The sequence below is a fragment of the Trachinotus anak genome, unplaced genomic scaffold (assembly GCF_046630095.1).
Source record: "Trachinotus anak isolate AG129_WGS33_773 ecotype Australia unplaced genomic scaffold, CSIRO_AGI_Tana_v1 ptg000003l, whole genome shotgun sequence".
Lineage (NCBI taxonomy): Eukaryota > Metazoa > Chordata > Actinopteri > Carangiformes > Carangidae > Trachinotus > Trachinotus anak.
This window is the reverse complement of record NW_027273854.1, coordinates 12,073,421-12,092,719: the sequence shown is the minus strand read 5'-3', so window position 1 is coordinate 12,092,719 and position 19,299 is coordinate 12,073,421. Positions and strand designations below refer to the sequence as shown.

Sequence of the window (19,299 nt, the reverse complement as noted above, 5' to 3'; positions counted from 1 at the left end):
TTCTCTGGGGCTCTGCAGTTTTCGTGCTACAAAAATACATTTCTGGACAGCTTAAGAGAGGGACAGAGAATGAGCGGCCATGCCAGTGAGTGAGTGAGTGAGTGAGTGAGTGAGAGAGAGAGAGAGATGTGTTTTCAGGTTTCTGCATTTTCAAGGAGGCTGTGTCTGCATGCCCATCTGTACATTTGCATCTGAATGAGTGTGTAGATATACAGTATGTGCATTTATGAATGCATGCTTATCTCTCTGTGTGTGTGTGTGTGTGTGTGTGTGTGTGTGTGTGTGTGTGTGTGTGTGTGTGTGGTTGTGGCAGAGAGCAGACCTCATGTTGAGAGTTGCCCTGTCTGCTCTTGTATACTTGGCTGCTGTGCAGTAAACTGGCCCCAGCTGACCCAGGATCAGCTCATCAGCTCAGCAAAATGAGAGGATGGAACCGTCCAACTACTCTGTGCTGTCCTCTGCCCACTGACTCACAATCAGATTATACAAACTCGGAGTCAATTAGTCAAAATGTATTTCCCTTCATGCCGCCTTCCCACCTTACTTAATTTCCCTTTTTGTACATTTCCTTTCCCTACCTTCCTGTCACCCCCTTCCTCTGTTCTTCTCCTCAGTGTGTTATTATCAGTCTGCTGTTTTGTCTGATTTTAACTGTATATTATACCATACCAACCTCAGACACATAACAGAAAATCAACAGTGCCTCAGATGTCTCTTCTGTCTTTAACCATGAGCTACAATACCCGTGTGTGTATATATCAGCTATTATACTGTCAGATTAATTTGTTAGTGTAGTTATTTCCTATTTACTACCTGGTGTTTCATGCCCGCAAAAGGCTACGATGATTCATCTTAATTTAGGCATTGTGCTTGTCCATCTGACTCAAGTTAGACGCGCAAGTCTCCCATCGCAGGGATAGAAATATGATTCATACATAAATTCACTATGATTCATGCAGCACAACCAAGGCACAGCTGGAAGAATCTGTTAGGTGTAGTTGTTATTAAAGCTGAAGTCTTGTGCCATTTTGCTACTTGCAAAACATATTTGATTCAGGAGTCATGTTTGTACATCTGATACATGCACCAGATCTGATGCGGTAGTATTTGATCAGCAGAGGATATTTGATATTTTCAGTGCAAACAGATACCAGTTGTAATATTCATATTGAAGTTCAGAATGACATGAAGGCTTTAATCTGACCTAAACGATTATTTTAGTTGCAGCTGAAGGGAACTGTTGTATGATACAAACCTGCCATATTATATCAGTGGTATATCAGAAGCTGACATTATGGTCTTTCAGTGGTATGTTTGCCTGTTGCTGCAGATAATTTACTGCCAGTGGTGGAGAACAGAGCTCAGTAGTTTGTATCTTATATAATCCATAGTGTTATGCAACATTTGTAATATTTGTTTACTCACTGAATAGTGTTAAAAATGTGCCTTGGACTACACTGCGTTATGACTGTGTGTTAATTAAAGCACGTTTTTATACTAAAAGGTTTTTTTTTTCTACCATAGAAGTTTGGCTCACTGTCACATTTGTTTATAGCCTTTCTTTCTTTCTGTATTTGAGAGAGTAAGTGAAAGACAGACAGAGAAAAAAAGGCAGAGAAAAGACGAAAAACAAGACCTGTGAGAGTATTTATGGAAAGTGAGTGAAATGAGGAAGAAAAAAAATAAAAGAAGCGTGTTATTTATGTTTCAAAATGTCCTGAGACAAATTTAGCCTTGACTTCACTGGTCCCAAACAAATTAGTCGAGGACATGCAGTGCCGCAGGAGTGGAAGATGCTCTGATGTTGATGTGTGGTATCAGCCTGTCCCCAGGAATTACACTGGGACTTGGCCGTGACCTTTTGCCTTTTTTCCTGACCGCCTGCTCTCTGTGTGTGTAGGCGGTGCACAAAGAAACCAGAGTCATAGTAAAGAAACCTATCACTCCTGGCGACTGCCAGTGTTTGAGCGTGTATGCAAGTTGATAGTTAGTCTATTGTACAGTATAATGTGGTCCTGTCTGTATGGACCACAGCTAGCCAGACTCATTACATTACTACCACTGTGACACCTGATACACAGACACAGGGGGCTCTGAGCCAGACCACTTCAGGTGATACATCACTGACTAGATGTGCGGTGTGTGTGTGTGTGCGTGTGTGTGTGCGTGCGTGTGTGTGTGCGTGTGTGTGTGTGTGTGTTTGTGTGTGTTTATGAGTGTGTCTGAGTGAGTAACTGAGAGAATGAGGAGACAAGACAAGCAGATGTAGTGAGTGTACATCGTATGTGCACTTCTTGCTGTGTGTGTCCTGCCTGACAGAGACAAATCAAAAGCAGTGTATGAATGTGTTTATTGAACTGATGATAAAATGAGCATCTGTGTGCATTTATGTGCATATGACTTTGTGTATACATACATGACCGAGAATGTGTACTCAAAAGCATTAACATGTATTCACCGACTGTATATGTATGCATGTGCTTAAACCTGTGCATTTGTGTGTCTGTCTGCGTCTTTGTTCAGAGTCATATTTAATTCATGAGGCAGTATCACTATTTCCCCTGTGTGACTCAGAGATGTCTGGCAGCCAAACACTCCCACCTGTAGTTTGGAATAATTGATCCAGTCCCCCTGTGGCCATTTCCTAATACAAACACTATTAGCTCTGCAAAGAGTTTGTGTGCATTTGTGTGAGTGCAGACTGACTGTGTACATTTGTGTATGTTTTGTGTGTGTATGCCTGTCCATCATACCTGACAATGATTGACATGCCTGATTGACACGCATACTGTATATACCCATTCATCTGCATACTTGATGTAAGAAATGTAAGGCAGCTAAGAAACAGGAAGCTGAAAGTTTGGAAAACAATGAGTGAATTTAATAGCTTTTAAGTCTGAACCAGTCTGAACCACAGTGATTCATACTGAAACATCTGATCCACATCATCATCCACTGAGCCACACTGTTAGCATATTTTGCACAATTTTGATGTGTATTACAGTGTTTTCACAAACCAAAATATGCAAAAAGACAAAAGGGGAAAAAAAAACAAAACAAAAAACATCATGAACCCTGGGGACGTCGTCACTATTGTCTTTGTCTGCTGTAACAAGCAATCCATACATGCATAATCACAGATCTCAGGCCAAGGTGAAAACTACCATCACCTGCAGACCTGCCGCGCTGTGCGGGAAGAGGCCGAGGAGGTGGGGTGAGTGCCATGATACAATCTGACACAGCCAGATTCACCTTGACCTCCACCTTCTCTCGACCAGCGTTTTCTGCTCTGTAACTGTATATGAACACACAGTAGTTCAGTTGAGTTTGCCATGATTGTTTTGTTTTGCTTTGTTAAAAACTGAGTAGCCTCCTGATTGTGTTGTATCTCCCCCTGAGGTGTTTTCCTCTGTGTTCTCTGCTACCATGCAGAAATTGCATAATTCCTTACATATGCACATATATAAACAATCAAGTACGCACACACACTCATGCATATTCAAACAGCAGGTTATTATGGTGATGGAGATAATTGCCAGACACAAACAGAATTCTTAGGAAGTTTTACTAATTTTGTGTGCTGCCCTTAAGGAGACACAAGGTGGAAGATTATTCTGCTCTTTTCTGTTCTCATCATCGTCATATCTTGTCTCTTCTTTGCTCTATTCTTTCTGCCCTTCCCACCTCTTCTTCTCTTTTCTTTTTTGTCATGTTATTTAGTCCATCAGTGGTCTTTTTGAACAGCTTTTTGTTGCTTTCAAGGTCACATATCCACTGTTAATTCTGTGCATTTGTGTACTGTATGCATTTGTCCTTTATGTTCCTATAGCATGCATAATTGAAATTGAGTGTCCATGCCTTTGTTGTAGCTCTAGCTCTGTACGTTTCCCTCTGCAGAAAAACACTGTTTGGCGGTATATATCACACATACTGCATATCCCTAGGGTGGTGGAAAAAGGACAAAGACAGATATTGTGATGTACTGAGGCAATTTAATCTGCTACACTTTGTAACTGTGAACCAATCTGCCGTTACATGGACAGCGATTTTCCTGCATAGGGAATTTGAAGGTGACCTGCCTTGCTTCGAATTCTGTGCCACCTTTACCAAAAAGAGAACTAGTTGAAGGGTAGTGTGATGCCAAGTGAAAACAATAAATTACATGCTAGCTAATTAGAATTAGTCAATAAAAGTATAGCCCACCTTTTTAGGAAGGTGTGGTAAATTTGTCTGTCCTGATTGTTTACAGTATACAGGAGTCATTTCAACTGTGGAAAAATACATTTAAAGTGGCAAAATGTTAGGCAGAACTTTGGATGGGTGTGGATGCATAAAAAATATGCTGTGAAATAAAATAAAAACAAGGATTAAAAGAATTAAAATGCGTAAGAACAATAGACAAGATGCTATACTTACTATATATATAGATTCTTATAGTTGTATGTATATGTATCGTCATATCAATCTGTATGCTGTTATGACAATTTGCAAATGGAATTTTGAAATTGTTTATGGGCCAAAATAACCAGATGGGAATGTCTGTTTTCTGCAAATCCAGTGAAATAAATCCTTGAAAAATTAAGGAACTTCACTGAAAATCCACTGTCACCATTAGGTGACCTAATATTAAACAGGCACCCACTGAGACTATGAGTACAGTGCTGTCCCACTGTCTATGTCATTATAACGTATTGCCCATTTGGGTTGTGATGGGAATAATGGAGATCTTATAAGTTCTCTGTGTTAACAGCCTGTGGAAATATTGTAGATGAAAGTAAATTTCCCTCAAATATCATACAGAAAAACACAGGAGAAATATCAGGAGAACACAAACTAAACTATCACAAAATATCTGCAGGCGTATTCTGTAGAAAGGCCACCGCTGAGCCTCTCTGAGTCTTCACTGTCAGTGCGTCAGTCCATCTGTGGTCACTGGCCGTCCATCTCCACCTGCCTCAAGAGAGAGTTGGTGGTTATGGGTCACGAGACCTGGGGCTCTGGGAATCTCATATCTGTCATTCACCGCATTGGCAAGAGTTCAAAGGTCACACTACTGAAGTTAGATATTTCTGGAAAAGTTATGAAACATGCATGAAATGTTGTTTTGCTTCTGTGGTGACACTGACACAGACGGTGTGGACAGATACTCTTTCAAGCTCTTTGTAAACCATTTTCTTAAAGGTTGTTCAGACGGTCAGCATTAAATGTGGAGTAGAGCCTGGACTTATTTGCTGCCTTATGTCCAGATTAAACTGTGTATGTCTCAGTTTGAGAGCGGAGGACTAGTGAAAATGATCTGTACGGAAAACAACAGATGGATGAAGTTTCTCTTTGACCTTTGAACTCCATTAGAATTTGACAAGAACTTGACACAGGCCAGCAGTGCACCTCTCTGCTGTATGTAGGCTACAGCTCTCCCCATTGGCTCCATTGAGTCTCTCTATGGTTATTTTTCAGCTTTTTCCACTTCTCTCATTCAGCACTCACACAGCCTCAGGACAGGAATAGCTTTTCATTCATCATTCACTGTTCTCTCACACGTTGCGCGTTGGCCTGTGATATGTCAGTGTGTTTGCAAATGGACATGTGTAGCAGCCCACCGCCGCCTGTATATTTATAGTGTCCATTGGCCAGGTGTAGAGGAAATGTCTTCCCTTTTCTTCTCCACCACGTTGAGGTTCAGTACACACTGTTCCAGCCTTGGCCAGAATCTAGCCTAAAAATAACCAAGAGAGGACAATACCCCTCTCCTCTCCTCTCCTCTCCTCTCCTCTCCTCTCCTCTCCTCTCCTCTCCTTCTCTTCATTTTTCTTGCTTGAAATGACAATTTACAGAGAGACCACAGAGCCATAACAAGGGGGAAACAGAGCATTTTACACGATCAGCAGTCAGGTTGGCAGGAAGCTAATCTTTGTCTGTGTTTATATAATGGCAAGAAGAGAAGTGCAATGAATAATTTGTGTGTAATTTCCAGACAATTTGTGTCATCCTGTCATTTCCCTTCAAACAAAGCTGTCACCTCAACAATATTTTGGCACTAAAAATGATGTAAATGTAAGAGTACAATAGTGGTTTGAGCAGATAAAGACATTTCTGACTCCCTTCGGAAAAACATCCATCTTTACAGTCGTAGGAACCCTAGACCCCTGTGGATTTGTTCCCTCTCTCTCTGCCTATTCATCTGTTCCCTTGCACACTTCCTCTTTTCCTCCTGTGGATCTCAGATCAAAGCCTCAGTTCCCTTTGTGTTCAGATGCACTCTAGGGGCCCGGATCAATTGAATGTGTCTGGAGGGTATTGAGTTGGTGCGGTGCTACAGGTGTCCTGCCCCCTCTCCCTTATCTCCACCGCAAGCCTTTTCTTCTGGCCAACAACACAGCATAATTCTATTAACAGTGGCTCGATAGACACCCAATTTCACCAGATTAGCCAGGGCTAAATCCACACTTTAAAGGATCAGTGGTAGAGAGATAGGGATGTGGGATGTGGATGGGGAGGTGTAGTAATGCCACCAAACGGTATGTGTGAAAACACGCTACAAAAATGTCCATCTATAGAAAGTCTCAAATTATGCATACAAAGGTAGTGTATAGAGGACTTTCCACTTTCTGCACACATACTTGCAAGAAAGCGTTTGTGTTGTGTAAGCTGCTTTGTAATGCCAAAGCCTCTTAACTATGTGCTTATGCAATTAAGCTGGTGAAACAAAGCCCATAGTAATTAATCATAATATCCCTGACAATACAGTATGTCACTGTGTCACCTCTGCTCCTGTCGCTTCACACAGCTCTCCCTGAGAGGACTGAACCATCTGGAGACAACTGAATTTCTCAGTCACATCCCAAGTCATACAAAAGATTTATTACAGTGGCATTAAAATCACAGAAAAACTCTTAATTAGGTACTCGTCTAGGTTGTTTGTGTTTCTGCTGCTTTTTTTCTCTCATCATACGAGAGAGCTAAGAAACTTATATTTTTGTTGATTCAGCCAGTGCTGAGCAGGTGTAGATAGAAGGTGTATGAGGTGTTTTCAGAGCTTTCCTACTGATTGGTGGGGTGCATGTAAAGCCCCACAAGCTCCCAGAGTGCCTCTGTGTTTCAGCCACTGCAGCGTACAGGCTCCTACTTCCCTAAGACAGCTTTTAGATTAATGTGCGTATCAGTGTGTGTGTGTGTGTGCATGCACATGAAAGTCGGAGGAGTAAGGATTATAGTCGCAGAAAAACACTGCCTCTGTCTTGTGTAAGTCTGGGTAAGCTTGCCTGACACAATCATACACACACACACACACACACACACACACACACACACACACACACACACTCCAAAACTAGATTTATCCCTTCCACGATACATAGATTAGCAGCCGGCCCTTCTTCACCTCTGAACTGAGATCAGTGTCAAGTCAGTCTGCTCAGCTCCACACTGCAACACCAACAGAAACTCAAACTGCTCTGAGATCAGCACTAAACAGAGGACAAGTGGTTGTGTGGCTGAGGGTGTGAGGAGCACTGATGGATGGAGGGAGAGACTGTAGTACGAGCATCTTGATCTGCAAAATAACCCCAAAGAGACCCACAAACCACCACAAATGATAACGACATGGCTGTGTGGTTTACGCTCATTTAACATCTCTTTCAGTGTGGGGGTCTTGCTCCTGTGTAGGAGGGGTGGGGGGCTTTCTGTCATGTCTCTGCCCAGGGGCCTCTTGAGCTGTAATTTGCCCATGCACCAGGTGATGTTTGTCATTTTTTTTAATTGACTAAGACTGAGAAGCTAACATTACCAGAATGTAATGTAAAGAATTTTGATGCTATTGGAACACAACCAGCAAACACAGCCAGAGGTGCTCGGTCAATGAAAAACTGATGACGCTGACCATTTTATTTCCCATGTATGATCCATCAAGACCAAGGCTAGAGGAAAAGTCTGTAGGGGGCCTCCAGGGGGCAGGAATATAAATAAATGCATAAAAGTAATTGAAATCAATGTAACAGATGTTGAGATATTTCAGTCTGGACCAAAGAGGTGGATTGACCAACAGATCAACACCGAGCCCTTCAGCTAGCATGGCCGACAATTCCCTACTGATATGAGTCCTAGAACTTCCCACCATCTGCTTTTACACCTGTGCATAGACTGACTCTGTTTTTGCATACTGTACATTATGAAAATAACTAATGACACAGATAACAATGCCAGAGCAAGGATAAATCACTGTGGGCTATGATTTTGCTGAGCTTTTTATCCTTCTCCCCTGTCTCTCTGCCTCATTTCCTAGAGGAAGAGATGAATTTGTACCATAACCTGCCATAGCACTACATCAGGGGCGAGGGAATATCCAACTCTGACACACATACACATTGTATGAGTATTAGGGCTGGATTAGGATTATGATGATGGAAACAATCATTATTAGTATCTATCTATCTATCTATCTATCTATCTATCTATCTATCTATCTATCTATCTATCTATCTATCTATCTATCTATCTATCTATCTATCTATCTATCTATCTATCTATCTATCTATCTATCTATCTATCTATCTATCTATGCCTTCTGAGTGGACAGTTGAAACCCCTGCTGTTTCTTGGACTTCTCAGTAAACTCATTTCTCTTGTTTAACCGTCAGATTGTCTGGCAACTGCAACTTCGCTGGCAGAGTTAGAGAGAAAAAACACACAAACACGGTGGTGAGAGAGCACAAAAGTGCACATGAACAAACAGGCAGCTTGACAATGAGTGAAGCAGACAGATTGTGTGAGAACGAGAAAAAGGAAAGAATGAGAAATTTCAAATAATGGCAGGGAAAAATACAGTTGGGCGCGCAGAGTGAGAGTCAGAAAGAGAGAGTCAGCTTGTGTTCTAGCTGTCACAGATGTCCACGCTTTTGCTTTTCCCTCCAAATCTGTGGCAGCATCCAAATGCAAATGCCACAGTGTCGCTGACGTGAGAGCAGCATCAGGTGTCATGTCAGCCATGTCACGCCGAGTGACACTGTGGTAGAGGCGGATCCCCATTCAGTGGGAGACAATGACGCAATCGGCATCAGCTCAACAGATTGTAAAGAGCTGACGGTTGCAGAACACAAGATCACATAGTGACATTTTTTGTGTGGGTGTGAGTGTGGGTGCACACATGCATGTGAGTCTGTTTGACTGTATGCATTTGTTTGTGAGTCTTGTGTGAGTCCTGTAAAAACTCATTTTTAAGATTGATTAATGGTAACTTACACACACACTCTCTGTTTGTCGGAGAACTTGCATAAGTCACTAGACAGAAGAAGGATATAATTCTCTGTGTGCCCGTCTGTCTTGTGTTTGTATCTTTTCCTTGAAGTGGAATGGAGTGCATGCTTATGTACATGTAAGAACAAAATGAGACAAACAGTTCACAATGTGTCATAAATTGTTCCTGTAAAAGTCTCTTCTCCTCTTTCTCTTTCTTCTTTCAGTGTGTTGTTTTGTGGTTCACAAACGCTGCCATGAGTTTGTCACCTTCTCCTGCCCCGGAGCCGACAAGGGCCCTGACACAGACGTAAGTTAATACTTTATCCCTGACCTCTCCATTGAGTACATCCATCAGCACACAATGACACACAGTAACAATAATTTTGTGATATATGATATGTTACGACATAATACGGGATGCTAATTTTAATGTAGTGGAAAAATATCCTTAAATGGGCAAAGTATTGTTTTAAAAAGTAGGACTCAAACTCATACAGCTGCATTTATCCACTAGAAGCAATTTCAGTTTCACAGACTTTCTGACAGCTGATAAGAAACAAAATTTAAAATGTTAAAAGGTGCAGAATCAGAGCTTTTTGCCATCAATGCAAACACCATTCAAATGTCATCCGGACAAAAAAAAAAAGCCAAAAGGCTGAGCTAAAAGCAGAAAAGCAGAGTAGGGAAAGATGGATACACTTCTGTGCCAAGATCTTCAGATCTTCTTAACATGTGTAAATTAAGTTCAGGAAACAGCATCTCACTATGTGTGTATGTGCACTACTGGGGGAATTAGGGGAATTAATACAAAGGTAAATAAATACAGAAGCAATAGAAGAAATATCAGTTTAGGTCACATTTTATTCTTTATTTAATGCCTGTATTTATTTTTAATATTGTTTTTTTGGGCATTTAATAGCATATTAATTTATATTATATATATTTATTTAATAATTTAATATTCATTTATATTAATATTATTACATAATTTATTTATTTTTGATTTTAGCTGTTTCACTCCTTCATAGTCAAGAAGCTCAAATTTGCTTTGTTAGATTCAGACAGTAAAATTCAAGATATGAAATTTGATCCTGAACATCCAGGATACCTGAAGGTCACTGACAACACAATCTGTGACATAAAGTTTTTTTAAATTGCACAATTGGAAACTGACTACTGGATATTTCAAAGAGGCTGATTCAGACTGCATAAATTTAGACAGATGATCTTCAAAGTAAAGTTTTTCCGTGCCATTAAGAATTTATTTCAGCATTAATTATGCAGTGGTGATTAAATTTCACAGTTAGGAATTCAGTTGCTTATAAGATTCAGATCTTTTTCTCTGGCCACTTCTATGTCACTTCTGCTTTATTTCAATGAGACTGGTCTTGTAGGCCGCATAGCAGTTGAGTTTGGTTGTTCCATCAATGTTTTTAGATTTGAATTTGGCACAGACATCACACTTGGAGGTTCTCTCTTGGAGGAAGTAATGCAATATGTCACTGTATTTTCTTTCATATTTTTCTTCCATATTTGTTTTTACTGTATCAGCCTGTAAAAGTCACCCATCTATCAGCACTATATCATACATGAAGCACCTCTCTGCTGTATCAGCGGCTGTTTGCATCCACACGTCAGGTGTGATAACACTGGCCCTCATTAGCCTCCTCTCTTCACCTCCACACCCATGTTATGCTGTCGGGGCAGGGTGGTGATGTTTTATCAGTGTTGGAGTCTGATCTAGGGGCATAGTATCTATGTTTGGGGTGCATGTGCGACCCAGCTGTAGCAGTTGAACCTCAGTCTCCTCTTCCCTCTGGTCAGGAATGAGGTCTGTCCTTGGTTAGATAGAAGGCGGAGGTTAAGCACAGCTGCAGCATGTTCTGATGTCCGTTTAGTTACATGCAACAACGCAGCAAAACAGTCACAAAACTGCACACGTGCAGAGGATGAGCCCTCATACTTTCACATCAGTAACGCTCTTTGCAGTTCCACCGTTCAACTGCAAACACAAAAAGCCAATTAAGACAATGCATTCTCGCACTTCAGCTTCATCAGACTGAAAAACCTGCAAATGACTGTTCCCTTGCTGAGCCAATTAAGACACAGACACCCACCCACACCCTTATTCTCTCATGTTCACTCTCGCAAGAACATCATCTGTTTTTAATGTTTCCGTTGTCTGATACACTGAAGTGATGATACTCTGTTTGTTCTGCAACTCCTCGCTGTGATTTCCGGCTTCTCCTCATTAAATAACATCAGATGTTTTTAAGGTATTTTTAAACGATAGGAAGTCAGTGCAGTTTAGTGAAGCTTTTGCAAACAAGAGTGCACTTTTTGTTAACTCCTGGTGTCTTATCAACTTTTACCAAAGCAATTGCTCTGTATTGGCTTCTCTTCATCTTGCTGTCTTTATAAAGACTCATTATTCTTGTCTCTCGTTTCCCTAGACCCATTCTTCATTTTCTTTATCACTCCTGGGCTACCCTCTTGTTATTCAGCCATGCTTCTCCACAGCTCTCACAGCTCTATCTGTCTTTCTTCCTGCCTAACTATTTCTCTATGTCTTTCTCTTCCTCTTTTTTCTCTCTCTCTCTTTCTCTCTCTCTCTCTCTCTCTCTCTCTCTCTAACACACACACACACACACACACACACACACACACACCTGCATTGCTGGCTTCAAGTGCCCATTGTGAATTATGGTGTGGCTATTTCTGTGCCTATTATCTACTGACCGGCTTTGGCACAGAGTGAATAGGGAGCCCTTTGGGGATGGACCTCTTTGAATTCCAAATGATGATACAGGACTAGCTCACACACAAACAGCTCTTTTTTTTCCCTTTAATCTTGTCAGTTTTTCACACCTTTCTCAATAACAGTTTAGATACAGTATAGTTAAGTTTAACAAAAACAAAAACCAAACCGTCAACTTTTCTGTGTTGCATCATGCTAATCAGAATCATCCATGTGGATCATATGTGCTTGTAGCATAACACATTACAGTTATGTAGAGTGACTGTAGCATCATTACAGTATCTCAAAGCTGACAGCTAAAAGGCTAGTTGTTTTAAAGGATAAGGCTGCAGTTACTCTATTTTTCTTATTCTTAATAAATCCATGACTCATCTGAGACACATAAAGATGAATCACAAAACTCATCTCAAAACTCATCCATCATAACTTTCCTAAGATTAGTGAAAGAAGATGATGAGATGAATGAAGTTTCAGCTGGACATTTAGTCAACACATGTATTGTAAGAGCTTAATGGTTCTGCAACTCTGCAACTGAATTTTCTCATTCTGTAATAAAGATAAATAAGATAAAGATAAGTAAGTTATCAGGACTCACTTTTAATGAAGCAAGAGACTGGCTTAGTTGTCACAATTATATTTTTTACTTAGATAATTTATGTTTATAAGTTTTAACAGTTTGGAATATTTATTTATGCCAAAGAATGTAAGTTAGCATTTTTACAGTGCACCCTGCCTGTGTCTCCCAGCTTCAAGCATATGCAGTCCTGCCAAAGATATGAATGTGTAAGAACTGGTCACAAATATATATAAAAAAAAAAAAAAGCTCAGTAATTTCCTAAAACAGCTGAGCACTGAACTCTTTAGCTCATATTACACAGATAAGAGTGAATAGTAGGTATTTGTTGCTGCAGTGAGTCCTTATTGCAGTGGGACAGTGCATGTGGGAATGACTCAAAATAAAATACAGTGCCCACATTCATCATAATGAAGAAACATGTCACCAAGGGCAACTGTGCGGCTCATTTGCATGATTAAATTTTTTATTTTTTTTTATTTTATTTTATTTATTTTTTTTTGAGAATTGAGATCTAAGGCAAAAAAAACTGTATCAGGCTTTGGCTAGAGTTCATCAATTCATTGTTAGGTTTGGTAGATAGATATCACTGGATTTATCTTTTAAATGACTTGAGTAAAGCTGCAGTTATTACTTGATAAATCCGTTAGACCATTGAAAACAATTTTGATAATCGATTAATTGGTTCAGTCATACTTCACACAAAAATTCCAAGTATTTCATGGTTCCAGTTTAGCAGTTGTGGTAATTGCTGCTTTTGTGTCCTACTTTATGGTAAAATAAAGAATTATTAGTTTTTGGATTATTGGTCTGATACAACAAGATACTTTGTTACCTTGACCTCAAGGACATGTTCAGGACATTTTCAGCAGTTTTTTTTTTTTTTTTATATACCAAAAGATTAATCAGGAAAATAATCATCAGAATAATAAATAATGAAAATCATGGTAAAGCTTTCTTTTATCAATCCCTTATTTTCGAGCTAATTTTCTGGAAACTTTCCCCTTAATTTCCTAAAAATTACCTGGTATTTGCCGTTAATTACAAGGATATTTCCAAGAATGGCCCACGTAGTTTGGTACTGAAGAGGGATGTTTTAGTTGATATAGTTATTAAGTACTTGCTCCTTACATTCATGTTTTTAGGAAAAAATTGGTAATCATGTCGTAGGTAAGTGGAAAACAGTTCATAAACAGATATCAATATTCATCAATGTTTCCTACAAAGACTAACAACTCAATTTCCCTTATAATTAGCACCAAATTGTTTACGCTTTTGTAAACAAATTCCTACTGATTAACCGCTAAGTTCCTAATTAACTTTTTAGGAAATTATGTGGAAACCTTTCTAAGAAATTGGAAAATGTGGGACTTAAAACGAAGCGTTAATAAAGTGATTAGTAGTTGCAGTCGTAGGCACGAGGCATAGGTTTGTTAAAATAAGTCCTTAATCATGAATTACATTCTGTTTTGAACTAACTGCCAGTGTACTCTTGTGACCAATGTTTATTTTACAAATGTATTTTAGACTCAGCTACATGGTGTATCGTCCATGATTTATTAATATGATTATATGTTTTGAATTCTGGGGCAAACACCCTATCAGGGACAGAGATTTTTATGCACCAACACATTAAGATCTCCGCTTGAAATTTGGTTCTGTTTTCTGTCCGGCCTCAGAGTGAGTGACTCACTAGCACCTATCCCTCCCTCCCTCTCACCATCACTCCATCTACACTCCTCCATCTCTGCCCCTCAGCTTCTGAATCAGTGTGGTGTCATGACTCTCTGAATCTGGCTTTGGGCTCACACACACACACACACATACGTTCAAACGCTCACACACATCCACACACACACACATCCTCTGCTCCTTTGCACTGTGGGTTGAGAGTGACCCTTGTGCCAGCCTTGGTGTGTGAATGGCGTCATCTGTCCGGCAGATGCTTTGATCAACTCACAGAGCGACATGGAGAAGAGAGAAAGAGAGAGATGTTCACATTAGCATTTGAGTGATAAGTGCTTTCTATCTCTCTCTCTCTCCCTCCCTCCTCTCTCTCTCTGTTTCTCATTCAACACATTGTGAGGCGTGGGAGGTAAATAGTGCTGTATTATCAGTCAAGGATCTCTCTGGAACCAGTGAATGAAGGTGATTCATCCATAGAGAAACACTATGGGGATCACAAACAAGTTTACATGAGCATTGTAGGCCTAGATCTTTGACCAGATCAAGTCCCTTTAAAAAGTTTTTTTTTTTTCTTTTTAGTGATATTATTTCATTTCGGTGACAGATTTGGTCGGTGTGACATGGGGAGATTATGCTGTACATGGGTATATTGCTGTTACTCTCCTTGGTAAATCCTCTTTCCAACCATCTGTCTTTCGCCCTGTTCATTAACAACACACTGCTGCAGAGCGTTTGCATGTGTTTCATGTATTTTAGATGGGTTTTTTTTTTTTTTTTCATGTGGTGCATGTGCTCGATTTGTCACGTGTCTTTCCTTTACTGAACTTCTGACATCTTTACATATTTGTGGGATTAGGAAATTGGTGTGTTGTGGACATGTATTGTGTACAGTGTTGAAAGTTTTGTTTCAAGACTTATTTATTTATCTAAATCTTTTTATCTTTTTTATATCTGATTTGACCACTGAACCACTGCTATGTGAGGTGAAAAGGTTAGGTACACTAACTGAGGAGCATCACATTGTAGAAATTTACACTGCAGGTACCTCATATGGAGTAGATTATTTTAGATTTTGGTGTGTCTCGCAGCATAAATTAGGACATTTATGAGATTTCTTTTAACTAATCAACCTTCTTGATGACAAACTTCTAGTACTGTGAGTATACATGTTCTTTTGTCATGGGGATTATGGTGGGGCACAAGGCAATCCAAGTGCCTCAGAAAGCCAATATTATCATCATATGTTTTTCTTTATATATATATATATATATATATATATATATATATATATATGTGTCCTTATAGATAAAAATAAGACAAATATTTTCCATTCATTTGACAAATATGAACCAAAACCCCACACTTGCTCCTTTATTGAAAGGGAGACAGTAAAGCGCTAACAGGAAATGAGCAGGGAGAGATGGTCAGACGTGAACAGGGTGTTTGCAGATCATGGTTGGTACCTTGGCCACCGAAGTGCCCCAGGACACTTTAAGTACAAGTAATTGCCAGCTGAACATCTTACTGAGCTTTGGAGGTTAATTGTCTTACCCTGCTGCAGTGATATAGGTAGTCAGTGCACAGTGACATCACTAATTGGCGTGGTGAGAGGTGAAACAGAACAGGTGCAACGCTGCTTTTCAGCCTGGCATAAAGTCACTCTTTAATCAATACCACTCCTGTATACTGTACACAGCTGGACGTGCACTAACACCTTCAGCTTCTCAATCTATTGTATATAGCTCACATTTTCCATTAATTCTGCCCTGACATCATTTATCTACATAAACTAGTAAAGCCACCCTCCACCCGTCTGTTCCTCATTATAGCAGTCATCAGCACTCAGGCCTGTTGACACTGTGACTGCTGAAACCTACACTGTTGGCTTTGTCGGTGCGACGAGCAGAGTGAGAGGCATCATTAGCCACTGACTCCTTTGAAAGTGAGGATATTGCTGAGAAAAGAAGGAGAGGGAAGAAAGCAGTGACATGCATGAAAAAGATCACTGAGTGGCGACACTGTTATCTCTAGACTGAGAATACAAAGGTTTTTTCTTAGATATGACATTTTTTTATACATACACAGACCTATTTGCATATGCTACATCCAGAAATACTCAGATGACACAGCTATTGTGTCGTGTATCAGGAATGGGCAGGAAGGCCACTGTCAGATTCCTGTACGGGGAGTACAGTAACCTTCAGTGAATGGAGTGACGAGAACTGTCTCCTTCTGAACACCTCCAAGACCAAGGAGACGTTCATTGACTTTCGCAGGTCTAGGCCCACACTTCAGCCAGTCAACATTCGAGGGAAGGCCATTGACGTGGTGCACACTTATAAATACTTAAGTGTCTGCAGTGAAATGCTGCATGTTTATCAGTCAGTGATGAAGAGTGCCCTCTTCTACGCTGCGATCTCCTGGGGCAGCAGCATGTCAGACAAGAACACAAGGAGACTGGACGAGGTAGTTAAAAGCAGGAGCCTAGACTCAGGACTGTTGTGGAGAGACGCACGTGCTGTAAGATGCAGCCATCTTGAACAATACCAACCACCCTCTCCACAACATCCTTGCAGGCCAGAGAAGTAGCTACAGCAGCAGCCAACGTTTCATCTCACAGCGCTGCAGGACTGAGCAGTTCAGGAAATCACTGTCATCAGACTGTTCAACACCTCAGCCAAAAGCAGTGGCTCATGACACAGACTAAAATCATTACTGAATACATTAGTGATTTGTCGGACTACTGTTTTCTATCTATCTATACTAGGTGAAAAAAAAAAATGCTGAAACGTTTGAATTTGTAATCCACACTCACAAAGCTGTGTCTAATTGAGGTCATCTGTCAGAGATCACCAGAGGCCCAGGACAGGTCTGAATAACAGGTCTGACACAGGTCTGACACAGTATCACAATTACCTGTGCAGCTGAATGCTATCCAGTACAAGAACTCTGCAAGTTAATCGTGTAATTTTCGCTGAGACATTAACAGCGGCGCTGATTTTAGGTTGATTTAATGTTTGTCTGCATTCATCAGAGACAAAATAACACGCTTCTCCGTGCTGCACCTGAAGGCTGAGAACTGTTGAACTGATGATATGTAAATGTGATTTGGGCTTGATGACTGATCAGACCATGGTCAGTTGTTGTTGACACGTAGAAGATGAAAGCACATGACTGGAATCAGGACTGGAGCAGGAGAAATTTAATACCAACAAAAACAGTGATGTGTTGTTAGTGACAGAGAAGCTTTTATTTTATAAACCACCCATCACCTCACTCTGCTCTACATCTCTCTCTGTAGACTTTACATTCTGTTTTTCACCATCTCATTCAAATTTAGCATTTGTCCTCATTTTTTTTTTCATTTTTCAGACTCCATTAGAAATGACCAAGACAAACTTTTTCTCATGTATGTGCATTTCTGTTATGGTGCAACAATGTGCAAGAACTGTGCTTCTCGTGACCTTATTTCATGTCTCCTTACTCCTCGGGTGGCCGGCAAATCTTTCCGGTCTGCCATCATGAAGGATGCCTCAGCTGCCTTATGACTGTTCAGAGGAGTGAGGAGAGAGGAAGCTGCCTGGAGGAGGCTTGTGCGAGGATACAAGAAACCGTTCTACACGGAAGTCTGTTACTAGGTTGAAATATCCCTTTATCAAAACTCATCATCGCTCTTATATACCACCACAAATAACAGATTCAACTCTGGTGTAACGTCACCCCCAAGTTTAGATTTTATTTGTGTTCTGATTCACCATTTAGTTAAGATGATTGTTTCTGTGTTAACTGCAGGTCTGATTAACAGAAAGGTTTTTCTTCTCACTTTAACCTGCATCATGATCATCAGAGTCTCATCTTTCAGCAGTAACAACATTTTAATTAAATATCACTTTTTAACAGGTTGAAAGTCCCTGTGCGTTTTGAATCATCTACATAATTTCTCACCATAACCTGGATAATTACATAATGAATTTACAAACAGAATATCAATAAATATGCTCAGATGAATAAAGCCTCGTTGGTTTATGTGTTTTCAGAGTCTGGGCAGCAACTTTACAAGCTGTGATTTGATGGCTCTGTTCACATAACAAATGCAATGTGCAGATTTTTTCATTTGTTTTTGAGGGGATATTTCACATTGACTTTTTTATGTTGGAGAACACTTTGCTGCTGCACTGGGAGTAGTTGTTATTACTTGGACAGTACATCAAATTATCTGTGCAGATTCAAACTCCTCTCTGAGCCTCTGTGAACTAAACATTATCCATGAAGCTCATATAGTTTCATGTTGTACTTGCTGCCACTGTTGGCTTAGTCTATTTTTTTGAATTTAATTCTGACTAATTCCGCCTAACATTTCCCCAGTGCTTTTTCTTAGGCACCTTTACAGTAAATATATTAAAGGATTATGTGCACACAAACACTGAAAGCATGCTTGAATCCTCAGAGGAACTCATAATGTTGATGTTCCACTTACTTGTGCAGAAAAACAAGGTGGCTGGTTTATTACCTGTCAGCTGTCATCTGCCAACTGTCAGCCTGTATAGAAAGGCAGAGTCAGAGCATCACAATGAGTCAGATGAAAAGAGTTGAGCTTCTGCATGTTTCTGCGTCAGTTTGACGCAATTACAGCTTGTGAGCTGAAATATGACAAATCTCCTTGTTCCTTCCTTCTCCTTGTCCCGCTGTGGGCAGCTGTGACAGCTGAATGCTTCTTTGTGTTTTACCCTCAAAGGTCGCAGCCTCTGTCCTGTTACTGGGTATCAGTGAATTTGTGGGCATGTTAATTTCTCTTTTCGATTTAAAATTGTCATGTATCTTATTTTAATGTTGTCCATTCTTTGCTTGGCTAAAAAACTTCACTTTCGAGCTCAGTAAATTAAATATCAGTGATTTCCTCCTGCACAAATGTCCTGGATTCAGCAAGGGGCCTTGGTAGCATTAACCTCGCCTGGTTAGCATACAATAGTCCACATTTCAGTGGCGTCTTGCACCATTAGCCTGCCATTCGCGACTAAAGCCCTCCCAGCAGCTCAGCTGTAGCCTG

At 40.2% G+C, this 19,299-nt stretch overlaps 1 protein-coding gene across 2 annotated transcripts in view; it reads left to right on the top strand.

Annotated features, from left to right (window-relative positions):
- prkcab (protein kinase C, alpha, b) overlaps positions 1-19,299 on the top strand; it is a 104,557-nt gene that overhangs the window by 21,455 nt on the left and 63,803 nt on the right. For both annotated transcript variants that reach the window (XM_071473727.1, XM_071473728.1), the window contains exon 3: positions 9,459-9,541. In XM_071473727.1, the coding sequence (XP_071329828.1) occupies positions 9,459-9,541 (83 nt within the window). The remainder of the gene's footprint in view (positions 1-9,458; positions 9,542-19,299) is intronic.